This window comes from Anoplopoma fimbria, chromosome 6 (genome assembly GCF_027596085.1).
Source record: "Anoplopoma fimbria isolate UVic2021 breed Golden Eagle Sablefish chromosome 6, Afim_UVic_2022, whole genome shotgun sequence".
Lineage (NCBI taxonomy): Eukaryota > Metazoa > Chordata > Actinopteri > Perciformes > Anoplopomatidae > Anoplopoma > Anoplopoma fimbria.
Window position 1 is genome coordinate 2,001,877 of NC_072454.1, and position 15,138 is coordinate 2,017,014.

General features: G+C 42.1%; 1 protein-coding gene across 1 annotated transcript; it reads right to left on the reverse strand.

Moving 5' to 3' along the window:
- Positions 1-8,482: 8,482 nt before the first annotated feature.
- On the reverse strand, positions 8,483-14,860 carry etaa1b (ETAA1 activator of ATR kinase b). Its single transcript, XM_054600429.1, has 6 exons — positions 14,568-14,860; positions 12,524-12,646; positions 12,189-12,247; positions 11,996-12,105; positions 10,569-11,893; positions 8,483-9,592 (listed from the first exon to the last, which is right to left on the reverse strand). The coding sequence occupies exons 1-6, from the start codon at positions 14,575-14,577 to the stop codon at positions 9,480-9,482; spliced, it is 1,740 nt and encodes a 579-aa protein (XP_054456404.1). The 5' UTR covers positions 14,578-14,860; the 3' UTR covers positions 8,483-9,479.
- Between the last annotated feature and the right edge of the window lie 278 nt (positions 14,861-15,138).

Here is a 15,138-nt window from a genome sequence, read left to right on the forward strand (position 1 = left end):
CTTGAAACTAGAGATTGAGACCATAAACTCATGTTTACAATGTTTACTGAGGGAATAAATCAAGAGAGAAGTAGAGTCATTTTCTCATAGACTTCTATACAACCAGAGGAGTCGCCCCCTGATGGACAGTAGAGAGAATGCAGCTTTAAGACACTTCAGCATTGGCTTCACTCGCCAACGAAGTGTTGCATCTCTGGCTTGATGTGTAATTTACGGCGGAAAATCATCTTTCGCTCTCACTATTCATATTTGTGAATAAATGTTCATACAAAGAAACTGCTGGTCTTAAATAAACTTTAACAACACATTTTAGTGACAATTGCAAGTGACAAACAGTTGTCTAATGAATTTCGAGATCCCCTGATAGTTTGCAATTGAGGCTTTTAAGGAATCCCAAGTGTCAATCATGCAAAATGCATCATGCACGCTGGTCTGAAGGCCTCTGGTGCACGACAAACGATGGCCTTGATGTTGCCGACAGCAGCAACAGCAGTTTGTTTGGAGTAAACTAAAGAAGTGGGAGGTCAGCATCCGCAACAGACTAAAAGAAAAAACACCATCCAAACACTTCTTTAGCCTCTAATCTAAGGACAAGATGTCCGGTAGGGAAACTTCACAGCTGTGATAATTAACCGCAAAGTTGTGGCCAAAATAGGAATAAAAGCAAACACAACTCTCATGGATTGTCCATTTTTAAAGCACTCCATAAATAACATCTTAAGGCTCTCCTCGTCTTGTCTGCAATGCTGTAGGGCCACGACTGATTCATGGCTTTGCTGAGCACACTTCTGTCTTCCCCATCAACCCCCACACTGTGCAGTCTGTCTCCCTTCATAAGGAGAACTCAACACTAACTCATTGCGCTCACTCTTGCCAATTTGTATTTAGAGGTCCTGAAGTGAAGAACCCTAACTGCACAGTCAACTATCATGGCAGATGGTGAAATAGTCACGAAATGCAATCTACTGGTTTTGTGTACATGGACATTTTTTTAATGTCGCTCAGCATGAAAATAATGCCATTGCAAAGTCAATTAGGAGCCTTATTCCTGGTGGACACACAAAGTAAATGCATCCATGAGACTAAGCAACAGTCAGAGCAAGTTATGTACTTCATAATATCCAAAAAGATGACTATTGGTTGTCCATTGACTATCAACCAGAAGGCCGATGTGCCACACCCACATGGCTTTATGGAAGTGGTTTTGTTGATTTAGTTGTCTAAATCTAACTGTTGGTTTTGTTGCCTAAACCAACCTAGTTATTTTAAGGCCAAGCATTATTTTTACAAGTGATTTTTTTGCCTCTTTACGTTAAGGCCGTACCGAAGTCATGGCAAGTGAAAAACAGACAATTTGTGTCCCTGTACATGAAACCAAATACATTGCATTGTGTTAGTATTTCATAAACTGCCGTGAGACTGTGTTGTAATATTATATTTTCAGTTAAGTGAAAAGAATCACTTTTCATACATAAAAGTAAAACGGCTCACATGTAGAGAAACACAACAGGGAACGATAAATTCCTTCAACAACCGTCAAATAGAAACTGACTCTTCCTTAACATTTAAACACCAACCTCCACTCTGGGTGGAGCGGATATCAGCTGCAGGGATGAGCCCTCCATGTTGGCTCCGAAGTCTCCCCTCTGTTGCCAACCTCTCTTTACATCAAGCAACTTGGCGACTGACTTACCCGACAAATAAACGGGACTGTTTTCGTAAACTTATGGTGGAATTCCCACGCTGCCTGGAGCGAAGACTTAAAAAAAAACAAAAAAAAACGAATCAAACAAAAAAACATACAAATCTGCGTTTCGCTCTCAGCGGAGAAAACACGTTGCAAAGCCTTGATGGAAATGTTTCATTTCTTTTTCCTTCCCAACAGATGCTAAACGAGCTGCACGGATCTCTCGATTTGCATCTTTAGTTGCTTTGTTGATTTGATAACACATATTTGCATTTTGGAAACAGCTCGAGTAATTTGACTGGGGACTCCCAATCTGCCTTTGAGGAAAAGACGGCGCTGCAAACATTGCTTTGCTGCTGCGCGCTGGCATTCGTTTCCTCCGCTTCTCTTCTTGGCGTACATCGTGTTTGTGAGTGTGAGGCGGGAAAAAAATAAATAAAAGGTGTATATTAGTGAACATAACAAAGAATTATTGTCTTATAACTGTGTGAGAGAGTGTTGATCTTTTGTCCATATGAGCCTCTTTGCACCTCTTCTATCCGTCATACTTTATCAGAGCCAAGAAATGGAAGTAAGCTGTGGACCGGGACCAGCCTCTGGCCCATTCTACTAAAATCACATTTCCATACAACGAAACTGCATTGTGATTTACTTAATGATGGAAACATATTTTGTCACAAATAAGTTTCAATTAATTTTTGAAGTCCGCATAGAGAGGAGGTTTGGATGATGTATTGGTAAAAAAAACCAGTGCTTTCACCAAGAGACTGCTGTAGTAGTTTTTGTGTTTTGTTTCAATTTCGTAGTTAATTTAAACCAAACCATGATGTTTTTCACTAAACCTAACCAAGTATTTTAATACTAATCGGGTAGAAATGTGTCTCCCTTGAAAGAAAAGTACTGTTTAGTTGTATGAACGTAATTTTCTAGCAGACATGGTTATGTATTTGTACACTTATGACCTCATCAAAAAAGATTAGAAATGTATCTCACATCACTGTTTCAAAAAATCCTAAATTTTTAGACTGGTCTTATCCAGCATTCATAGCAATACCTATAAAGATATATAATACAGTGTTGCCTAAACCTAACTTGTTGATTCCTGTGAAGATTGAGGTTTATTTTGCAAAAGTGTAAGTTCAAATTTGAAAGTTTAAACTGGAAACTGTTGCTGGAATTTTGTACGAAAACACAACAAATGAGGATTAACTTTTCGTAAGATACGAACACGTTGGAATGTTTGGATTTGAATGATGGTATGAGGGTAAAGGTTATTTAAAACCATTTATAACAATTTAAAAGGTTAAGAAGGATCTATGTGAAGGTCAGATGTCAAGATTGGAATCAGGATAAGAATGTAGTCTTTTCATTTAAAGAGATAGCCACATGTATTCTGCTCCTCTCCAACAGTGCTTCAGTATATTCAGCTCATTTAGCCGTCTGAGACTCTTGCAGCCCTGCAGCATTTTTCTCTGCAAAAATCTCCCGGCCTTCAGGAAATAATGCACGTGACCGCAGAAGAGTTTTGTTATGAAAGGGTGGGTAGTTACGAGTTAGCATGACTAAACTGAAAAAGGGAAAACAGAAACTCAAGCTCCATAAATAGAAAATCAGAACAGTAACAACTTGCAGATTGTTGCGATCGGCCGAAACCATTACATTGCCTCTCGCTCCTCCAGTCCTAAATGAGAGCCAGATGATCCGACGGCACCAAGACGAGACCATCATTAGCTACTCACCACCATCAGCATGCAGGCACCAAGCGTGACTCTGAGGAGGTCACAATGACCAGTGTGTGTGTGTGTGTGTGTGTGTGTGTGTGTGTGTGTGTGTGGCTGTGCAGCACTGAGGGAACCCCTGAGACCTCCATCCCACAGGAGATGGTCAGCTGGCAGGTGATTGTGTATTCTGTGTACGGCTGATCTGCTTTGCACATTGCTAAGGGAACCCCTTGGCCTCCAACAGTCCTGCTTTCCTTTACATTTTCCACAGTGTGTGTGTGTGTGTGTGTGTGTGTGTGTGTGTGTGTGTGTGTGTGTGTGTGTGTGTGTGTGTGTGTGTGTGTGTGTTAGTCCGGCAGCTGGAGTTCCACTCAGCTGGCCTCTCTTTATTCAGTCCTGCTTCAAACAAACGAACTGTGTCTCTGCACAGCGGGGGCCATTTTAACTCGAGAGCACACAACTCCCAGAAGCTAGCACCACTTAACATTTCTAGCGCCCCGCTAACACATTGTTACTGTTACAACAAAGCGACGTCTGACCCCGTAATTAACTCAGAGTCCTTGAAGATGAGCCGATATAAGGCGGGAGTACACAATATAAAAACAATTTGCTTTCAAACTAAACTTTTATGGCAGATATCGGCCAATAACAAAGTGCGAATTAGAAAGCTAACAGCTAGCTTCCCTGCATCTGCTGCTCCTTTTTTTTGTCCTCGGGGGAAGATTTGGCACCTCACTGTAAGGCCCGGCAACACAATTACCTCAGCCTAAACCTGTCAACAGACCATTACAGCCCACGCTGACTATTACAGGCTGGGGAAACAAAAAAAAAGGGCCAAAGCCATTGTAGCGCAAAGGTGTTGGCAGATATAGGCCGGAGGAATGTGGCAACAGGGATATTTGTTGGCCGTGTGCTAGAGAGTCTCGTTTCCCAAAACAAGGTTGGGTCTGCAGCCTCTTATCAGCACGCTCAATAAAGCGTGGAGATGCCAGGATATCAATACGGGATCAGGTTGGATGGAGGAGATAAAAGGAAAGAAAGAGAAGTGATAATCCCGGGTTGAGCGGCGGACAAGACGTGGAATTTTAGGAAAGTCGAGTTGATTTCACGGCGTTCAGTGGGCTAATAAATCCTTCTGTTACTCCCTCTCCATTCCAAAGCAGTGATTTAGATTATAATAACAAGACACCTCCTCACTCCTTATCACCGGTACGTCTGGGTGACGTTGACCTTCTCATGACTTATTTTCCTAGAAAAGTATTCCAACGATTAACTAGTTGCAAATTACTCGGATAAGAGGTCACGCCTGCCTCAGCTGGGGGAATAAAGACAGGCAATTAGCTTCCAGTTTTGATGCTATACATCACCATAACACTCTGCACGAGCCAGATAAAAAAAGTTTACCACAGAAAGTGTTTTAGGAGCTGTTAGGAACCAAAATGTTAATGCAGGTAAAGGGATTTTGATTGTTTAAAAATAAAGAAGAACCTCCTAGAACCACTTTAATGTACCACTACAGTAGTAGATATGTATTTTAGACGTCTAAAACAGTCAATATCTGTTCATTTAGAATATGTTCACCGCTTTACCTCGCTGTCAAACTTCTTTCTGTAGACCAGCAACACACTTAAGTGTTGCCCCATCATGCTCATGGGCTTTCCATCACTGTCTCAACTCAACTTCCCCCCCTTAGTGGGGAGGGACGTCACACCTGGGGGCCCATGAATGGAGCCCTCAGGTAAAGCGCTGTTGAAACAAATCTAAAGCTGCCTAATGACACGCACCGTGAAACTCTTCACAGGTCATTTACGCTGCTGACAGGCTGCTGCCACAGAGCTGCACACCGCCTCCTCTGTGTGTGTGTGTGTGTGTGTGTGTGTGTGTGTGTGTGTGTGTGAGAGAAGGACACAGATACACAAACAAGAGACAGAGAAAAAGAATCTGATGTATGTGTGATATGCATTAGTCCTGCATAGGGAGGCACTAACGGTGTTTAGCCTTTGTGCAGAGCTCGGCCTCGCAGCATGGGGAAGCGATTAGAGACGCCATCTTCGATTGGCCGCTCGGCGCTCCGCGGTGAAGGAGGCAATAGCTACCTCAGGTCGTATTTCTAAAGACGGTTAATGTGTGTTTGCTGTTCTTGGAGTCTGTTTTGCGGAACAGTGGATGCTCTTGGAAAATGCATCTGTAATCGAGCGCACTAGTACGCTTCCAGGTCTCATTACTCACTTCCACCACTTCAACTCCTGACTGGGATGAGAGTAGAATGAAGGCAAAGAGAGGTAACATAAGAGAAGTAAAACAGTATCACTTATAGATTCAAACTGGGTGCTTGAACAGAGTACTTTTTCACAACTTATGTCTACTTTTAGAAAAGGAAACTGATCTTAACTTGCTTGGATCATTGTAGTCATTCAAACAAATTACATTTGAGATAAAGAATGCAAATGAGATGCAACCCAGTATGATTTCCCTTTATTTATTCCTGCATGTAAGGCTGGTGGATTATCACAAGTTATTAGTTATGCATAGTCATTCATCCTTAACCTAACTTGAGTTTTCTGCAAAGACAGGAGTTTACTTTGAAAAGACTGTATTCATGTAATGAACTGAAATTGAGATGAGTTTCTGAACTTTCGTAGGAAAATCCACAAAAAATGAGGAGTATCATACGAACCGTTGCATGAGGATACGTTGCTTAAACTCCTACGTAGGGAAGGTCAAAGGTCAGAATAGAACAACAGCCTCTAAGTCGTCTCTAATCATCATGACTGAGTGCTAAATATGTACACGAAGATTAACATGTCTGGACTAAAGCGTGAACTACTGTTTTGCATTGTTATGATGTGAGCATGTCGTCTCTGTGGCAAGCTTCTCAACAATATTCTCAGTACATATGTAAGTGTATTTATTGCTGAATAGACTGCTTCTCTCTTGCATAATTAAGTAAAAGTTCACATTGCTTTGGTTTTTAACGACCTTTCCCTGATGTATCAGATAACACAACTCAAATCTGTCCATCATATCCTCTCCTTTTCCCCTAATTGTTACCACACCATCCCGGACCTCTTTCCTAACTCCAATTAATGTCTCCACACATCAGTTTCAAGCTGCAAATCCCCCTCGTCCCCCCAAAAAAGAAAAGAAAAACATTCACATAAGAATAGACAGTTTAAACAGGTGCCATGGTAACATAATCGCCAGTACGGCAATTACTGCCGTATGCCTGACTAACAGCCATAAATCATTCCCTCTCTACAAAGAGGACGTTGTGGCGCTCCACTCCCGTCCAATAATCAGAAATTGCTCCATGTGCGGCGTAACGAGCGGGCGCTGAAACGGCCCATTCTTCTGTTCGGGGCGGGCGATATCTTCGCTCTCTACGGCGACATTACAGGGGATCCTTCAGCGAGCACGATATTGTACCTGCTCCGACACCTGTTGGCTTTAGCCGAGGGTTTCATCAGATAGTTGAAATAAATACTAGTCATCATCATAACCATAATCATAGTCATAAAAAAACCAGGGGGCCTTTATGCTGTTGCCAAATTGCCCCTGCCACATGATTTACAGTGGGAATAGGCGTGGAGGGGGGGGAAACAAGGAGGAAAGGGGCTTTTTTTTTACGTGCTCGGAATGAGATAAATACTCAAATATACACACCTGCAGACCACCCCGCTCACACACACACACACACACACACACACACACACACACACACACACCTGGGGACTCAGAGGCACGTAATGGCCTGGGATGGGCCTGAGGAATTCTCCCGGGATCACAAAGAGGAGCACTGTTCTGCGCTCAGACACACTCGGCCCAGCAGGTGAGCGGAGCACTAAGAGGCCAGAAGGACAAATTAGCCCTCATATTAAAATAATCCTCCCTCATGTCTAATAACAATAATACGCTCCACACCGAGGCTGTTGCACGCTCACAATGGTCGTCCTTTACGGGCGGCGACTTGTTGAAACAGATTTGCAAAATAGGACTCCGTCATATCTGCTGGAACCTGTCAGCGGTTCTCCAATACCTGCAGGTTTAGAGTAATGGACGCCAATAACTGCAGCGAGGAGGCCGTGTGTGTGTGTGTGTGTGTGTGTGTGTGTGTGTGTGTGTGTGTGTGTGTCAGAATACTGAGCAGCTGTTTGATTCAAAAGGAGAGCCAATGAGGCAGCAAGAAGACTCCTACAAAGTGTCCTTTAAAGGGGAACTTCACCAGTTTTACACAAGGATGACTGTTTGTGACGAGGACTCTCAGCCTGTAAAAACAGCTGCACAATGCTCCTCTGTGGCTCTAAAGGGAGTTTTTGTCCCTCAGTTTAGACTAGAAGCTTATCATTGTAACAGAAAGGTACAAGGGGGTGTAGAGTTCTGCAGGGATCAGGTATTTTTGTAGGATAACCAGGAAGTTAACATCTCCCTGGTTCCCTCAACAAGACAATGAGATTTTTCCATTGGATTTTGGGATTATTACAGTAATAAATCTGTGTTTTTTTGTTTATCAAGATAATCTTCACAAATGAACAACACTTTTATGATGTTTAAAGCGTGACTACAATCAGCAGGAGTGTAAAGCTAACGTTAGGCTACAGATGATCTACATCAGGGGGCGACTCCTCTGGTTGTATAGAAGTCTATGAGAAAATGACTCTACTTCTCTCTTGATTTATTCCCTCAGTAAACATTGTAAACATGAGTTTATGGTCTCAATCTCTAGTTTCAAGTCTTCTTCAATACAGCATGATGTTCATTTAGTAAATGATGCTCCATTTAGAGTCAAACAGACCATAAAGCAGGGGATGCTTTAGGGCGGGGCTACACACTGATTGACAGGTCTCTACGTCGCTCCTCCTCAGTCCATATATGTTCACTTCCGTTCATTGGTTGAAAAAAATAAATAAAATCAACATGGCAACAGCTTTACTCCAAACTTGAGGCTTTAAAACACCAGTCCACAAACCAATTGTGGATGTCACCATGACTACGTCCACTTAAACTAAAACGTGTAGTGTGAATTAAATCCAGAATGTCTGCCCAGCTTAAAGTGTGTTTTCAGAACAGAAAGCTGCGTGCACACCAGGTATGATTAGAGCAGTTTATTCACAGTGTCAGGTGTTCATTCCTTTAGTTTTGGGGTTACATCATGACAGATAAATTAGGAAAATGTTTACAAGTCAAGTCCATCATGGGAAGTAACGGTCAAATTTGTTGAGAGATACATTTACCTCGGGTCTGCCTCATAACACAGCTGATCTAAACTTCTAGGACGTGTAGTGAGGCTGTCTTCCTCAGGTGCATAACAGAGGAGAGTCACAACACTGTCTTCAGAGTGGGACACTTAATTCTGACCTGTGCAAAACTGGAAGGATGAAGAATATGACATGCACAAACAAAATGTAGAGAAAAGCCAAAGAAAGAAGAAGAAATATTAAGAAAACATTAACATCCATTCAATTTGTAGTTTGGCCCCAAAGAAAAGTTTGTGTTTTTAATACTCTCTTAATTTACTTCAACTAAAGCGACGCTCTTTTGATTACAAAGTATTAAATATTTAAAGTACGCATCAGTAGAAGTTACAGGCACATAATGTGTTTTATCAAAAACATACAGTAGACAATACAGCAGGAACACAGATGGAACTATTTACTACTTTTAAACAAACATATGCTCAAAAATATGGGCAGAGAGCTGAAATGATGATGCTGAAAAACAGAAAAATTATATTCAGCATTCAGAATAATTTCATACTCAGTGGATGTAAACTATTTTTCAGTCAGAATGTGAAAAAAAACTAAACAAATAAAAAAGTATTTTAATGTTTTCCAGCACCAGATCTGAGTCTCTCCATCAATCCGTGCGTAAAACTCAAACATAAAACATAAAACATGTTGCAGCAAAATCGTCCAGCAGCTTTTCCAACAGACATTCTTTCTGTAGAACATCTTTCGTTCTGAACTATTAACATAACCACTGTGATCAGTAACTTGTGGATGAGGAGGAGGCTGAGCTGCTGGTATAAAACAAAGATGTCTGTAAAGGTGTTCTTCAGTCTGGACGACGCTCCTCTATGGTTTCGTGTTGTTCTGCATTCTGAGCCTCCTCCTGGCCAACGCCTCCTCTTTCTTCCTCCCGATCTCGGCCGCGGAGCACTTCAGCGTCATCTGGCTCGTGACAAAAACTGGAAAAGGGAGGAAAAAAGTGAGAAAAATGACTGGAAACACTGAATATGAGTCACTAGGAGAATTAAAACCTGAAGGGGAAAAAAACAACTAAATCAGAACTTGTGTGTCGTTGCTTTGACTTTTAACAGTGGGGGTCTTAATTTGATGACATAAACATTTCGCTACCATAACTAGAACCAGTGGGAACCCATGGTGAAGCTCATTTGGAAGTACAACCCCCCCACCCCCCCTCCTCCATGTCCAGGAGAAAAATCAGTCTGCAATTGATTGGCAATGAAGCTTCCTGAGGTTTGGACTCCTGACAGCAGCTCAAATTAAAGCCACTGCGCTGTGTTTACTTGCTTTTGGGGGGTGGGGGGGAAGTGTTCGTGTGCACATGAACTGAACTGCCAGTGATTATAAGAACAACATGTGACATCTGTTTCACTGGTGAGTTTTTTAAATATGAAGTCTTATAGCAAAGAACAGAGGACAGTAGATGGGGTAGAAAAAAACTGCAAAGATGCATCGAGTTCAGACTGTGCAATATATTGATAAAGTATCGATATCATGAAATGAGACTATGATATTGTTTTGGATATCGTAAACTGGCGTGTGTTGTCTTTACGTTGTTTTAAAGGCTGCAGTAGAGTAAGGAGATGTAGTTTCCAAAACTGTTCTATTATTTGCCTTTACCCACTTTGTCATTATATCCACATGACTGATGAATATTGATCAAAAAACTCATTGTGTAAATATTTTGTAAAAGCACAAATGGTCAACCCTGTTCACGATATGGATATTGAGATATTTCCCCAAGAATATCATGATATTTCATTTTTCTCCATTTCAAAAAAAAACAGCACTGAACTTTTTTTAACAGATAGAACTTTGGATATCAAATATTTCACTAAATGCATCTCCATATTTTTACGAAAACAGTTCATTTGACATATCTAACTCATAAGTCTTAAATACAGCCGGACATCATACCTTTGCTGCTTATAGCTGCTGAGTCGGACAGATTTCTCTTGAAGGCGGGTTGATGGGATTTGTAGTTCACTGCGTGCGGCTTGGTGTCCACATTAGATTGGAACGTTCCAGAGGAGTCTTTGCACTGGTTGAACGTTCCCAGACTCACGCGGCTCCCCGGGAGGCTCTGAGACATCTCCGACCTGTTGTTGGCCCCTTTCATGGGAACGTTCCATCCTTGGTAGTTCCCTGTTTCTCTGCTGCAGCTCACAGGTAACGAGTTAGAGCGAATGAAAGTACACGACGACCGTCTGTCAGCGCCGCCGTTCACCAACCGGGACGCTTCGACTGGTGGAGGTGGCGGGTTTTTCCGCGGTCCGTCTTGCTTTTCTCTGCAGCTGCTGGGACTCTCTCGTTGGGGCTGACTGTTGGAGATCCTCTCCACGCGGTCGCACACCTGGTAGAGCAGGTCATCGTCCACCCCGTCGTCCCACAAGCTGTCCGAAGTGTCTGCAGCTACACTCGTCTTCTGATGTTTGGGGATCTTGTCGGGGATCGGGATCGATGGAGTCTTTGTGGAAGCAGCTTTATGGTCAGAAGTCTTTGATGAAGGTTGCGTAACAGCGACGATGGACTTGGAGACCTCCTTGGTCTTGAAGTGAGGGTTGGGCTCTAACTTGAAAGTGCTTCGGTTGGAAGTCTTTAGTTTGGGACACAGTTCCTGGAGAGAACTGCAGCTCGACTTTGAGTGCAAGCTCGGAGGCTGATGTGCAGAGTTTGCAGACGGTTTGCAAACGGAGGTGAACTGAGAGGTGCTTGTCTTGATGTTTGTCTGTGAGGTGGTTTCATTGTTGGTCATTGCAAGGACAAAGGAGTCATTGATGAGGTCATCGTTCTCCCAGTCGTCGTCAAAGTCGTCACAGGTGTTAGCGCTGAAACCACAGGATGCTTTCCCGTCAGCGGGATGTGAGGCGAGGCCGGACCCGCCGGCTGACTTGAGCTCTGTTTGTCTGCTTTCAGCCGAAGTCGGAGTCAAAGGTTGGTGTTTTACTTCCTGCGAACGGGCCGACGCCGAGGAGAACTGGCTGAGCCGGCCGCTGACCTTCTGAGTGGAGCAGTCGAACAGAGCGCGTAGCTCCGCCTCCACCGGGTCGGAGGAGGAGGGACACTTCAGGTCCTTCACGTCGCTAGGGATCGATGCATCTGTCGGTTTGGTTTCTGGAGTGTTCACACATTCATTGAGGTTATCGCTGACGGCGTTGAGCTGTTCAGAAGTCTCCCTGTCCTGCTGCATGTTCTCGTCAAACTGCCTGGCGAGTTTGACGAGGTCATCCACGCTGCTCTGCCTGGAGAGAGAAAACTCAGTAATTCAGTGCATTGGTAAAAATGACCTAAAATATTCACATATAGTGTTTGTTAATGTCTGAGTTTATAACTTGATCGCGTACCGAGAGGACTTCTTCCTGACTCTTGGCTTTGGGACGTCCGGCGTACAAGGGACGGCACTGTCGCCTATCCACTGCAGCAGAGGAGAGTCGGTCCCTTTCCTCTTCACATCCTGCGTAATACACAAGTAAAAGATGAGGAAATTCTTTTAAAAAAAGAGGTGAAGAAGGCTTAAAACTTCCAGAAACAACTGACCTTTGGAGCGAGACGGTTGACGATATCGGATATTTCCACAACTCTGGTGTTCCTGAGCCCTGAACCCCAAAAACACAAACAAATACTTAAAAAACAATTAACATTACACACGATAAATGTGAACCAAGTTGTAATAACTTTCACTGAAAAGCAAAAAGGAGCAATTATTTTGTCTTTTACATGCATAGTCATGGAACGATTAGTCCAACATCATACGGTCACTAAGTGAAACAGGATAAGTGTCTTTAGCTGGTGTGCATGTTGTCGTTCAGATGTGACTGTCTGCATAAAACAACAGCACGTGAAGCCTCTGCGCCGTGTCTCGTGTTGTTTACCTGAACCAGTGGGCGATGTAGGATCCCAGAAGATGTCTTGCGTCGGTTCCACATCACCCGGAGAATCCCCGTTGTTCAAGCCGGCGTATCTGCTGTAGCCTTGGTGTTTAGGACTCTGCAGGTCTGTGCAGGAAAACAGAACGACAAGTTGTCTTTATATCAGATGGATCATCCACAGTCCATGTGCAAAGGCTGCAATTAGATTAGTGCATTTAACTCAACATCAGACATGATTAGACTATTTTATATATATATATATATATATATATATATATATATATATATATATATGTGTGTGTGTGTGTGTAGTTTTTCAGCAGCTTTTCTTTGCTGACAAGAACACAGGCTTCTGTTAAACAGCACATACTGTCAAGTTCTATCAATGACAGTTTACACAAAACTGTGGGTCAAATATAACTAGGTATGGGCCATCATTCAATCATATTGTGATGAAATGCTGCCAGGATACACAAGTACATCACACATACTGACTCGAAAATATCCGAAAATCTGATCAAACTCAGTTAATCTAACTATTGTACATTTTATATTTTATTTACTCTGTGTACATGCATGTAAAGACAACTCAGTGTATAGCTGGAAATATTGATTTAATCTCTAAAATGTCTTATATATATATATATATATGTAGTTTAAACTGTTATTTTTGCACTGAAGTTTTTAGTGTGTAGCTTTTAATGATGATTTTAAATGTCTGTAAAGCGTCTTTGAGAACTTTAAAAAGCGCTCTACAAATAAAATGTATTATCATTATTATTATTATAAAATACTCAGTACTTTTTATTTTTCGAGTATTTAATTCACACAGGAAAATGATGTGGTTATGTCACGATTATTTATTTATTGAACTACCAGAAAAACATGCCATATTGTGATAAATATCGTTATTAAGATATCTAATGATCTGACGATTTGGGCCATATTGCCATAATTAAAAAAGTCCTACAAAATCACACAATGCCAACAAAATCTAAAATGTTCATAAAGTCAACTAGCATGTTGAAATTATCTGACGAATTATGCCATAATTTAAAAACTCCTGCAAAAACATGCAATGCAAACAAAATCTAATATGATTTCTAACATTGGCTAACTATCACTTTAATTAACTCACCACTGATTCATTCATAAATTATTGATACAGTTTTTAAACACATGTTTTGAAGTACAGCTCATCTTATTGATAAATTGAGACATGCATTTCTGCTTAAATGTGCAGCTTTGACTGCTTAAACTTGCACCAAACAGCTGTTCTATGGGATTCTATTTGGCTGCCAATGTTAGAAATCATATTAGATTTTGTTTGCATTGCATGTTTTTGCAGGAGTTTTTAAATTATGGCATAATTCGTCAGATAATTTCAACATGCTAGTTGACTTTATGAACTATCACTTTAATTAAAGCACCACTGATTCATTCATAAATTATTGATAAATACATAAACAGACTGCATTCATGCTTAATTTTGCAGCAGTCAAAGCTGCAAAATTAAGCATGAATGCAGTCTGTTTATGTATTTATCAATAACTGATGAATGCATGTGTTCTGAACCAGATCAGTGGTGCTTTAATTAAACTCAATGCATTAAAGTGATGGTGCATGCATTACAGTGATGGTGCATGCATTAAAGTGATGGTGCATGCATGCATTAAGGTGATGGTGCATGCATTGAAGTGATGGTGCATGCATTACAGTGATGGTGCATGCATTAAGGTGATGGTGCATGCATTACAGTGATGGTGCATGCATTTGATGGTGCATGGTGATGGTGCATGCAGTGATGGTGCATGCTTTAAGGTGATGGTGCATGCATTACAGTGATGGTGCATGCTTTAAGGTGATGGTGCATGCATTAAGGTGATGGTGCATGCATGTTGCCACCAGCTCTCATTGTGTCTGCTGGCCTCATGGCCGCGGCCCCTCCTCCCAGTGTGCAGACTGGGAGGACTGTGTTCATGCACCAGTCGACTCTGTCGGTTAACCGATCGCTCCGGGCTGCAGGTCGGTCGATCAGCAGCCTCACCTCTGCACATGGTCGGTTCCGGAGTGGCCGTCGCGTCCTGCAGTGAGTTGTTGTTGTTGTTGTTGTTGTTGTTTTTATATATATCAATGAGCTCCGGAGCTGCAGAAACACGAGTCCTCTCCTCCGACGTCGATCACCGGAACCTCGGCGACTAATCGACCAATAGTCGACATGGCTGTGTTGATCGATACCTGAACGCCCCGCGGGTCAACACAGAGAGAATGACACTTTATATTCGCCTCGTTCCCACGTGTTTTACACGAACTGTTTTGGTTTGTTTTCAGGCCGCCATGTTGGCCGTGACGTCATCGAAGTACGGATGCCGAGGAGGTTTTTTTTTGTCGCATTTCGTTTTCATGAGGCAGAGATGGAGCTCTGGAGATGTTATGGCTTTAAATAAATCACATTATGTTTCTGAATCTTGAAACAGTTTGTTCATTAACAACATTTTGCTCAGAAAAAATACAATTTGAGGATAAAAAGTCTATATAAAAGAGTAAAGTAGCCAACTTATGAACAACTCTCAGTGACTAAAATACTTCCTTCTGGTAATGTACAGTACCAGGCAATA

Coding starts and splice junctions, on each gene's coding strand:
- etaa1b (XM_054600429.1), bottom strand. Junction 12,106..12,188: donor TCAACCGTCTCGCTCCAAAG/GTCAGTTGTTTC, acceptor TGTATTACGCAG/GATGTGAAGAGGAAAGGGAC. Junction 11,894..11,995: donor GTCAGGAAGAAGTCCTCTCG/GTACGCGATCAA, acceptor TTCTCTCTCCAG/GCAGAGCAGCGTGGATGACC.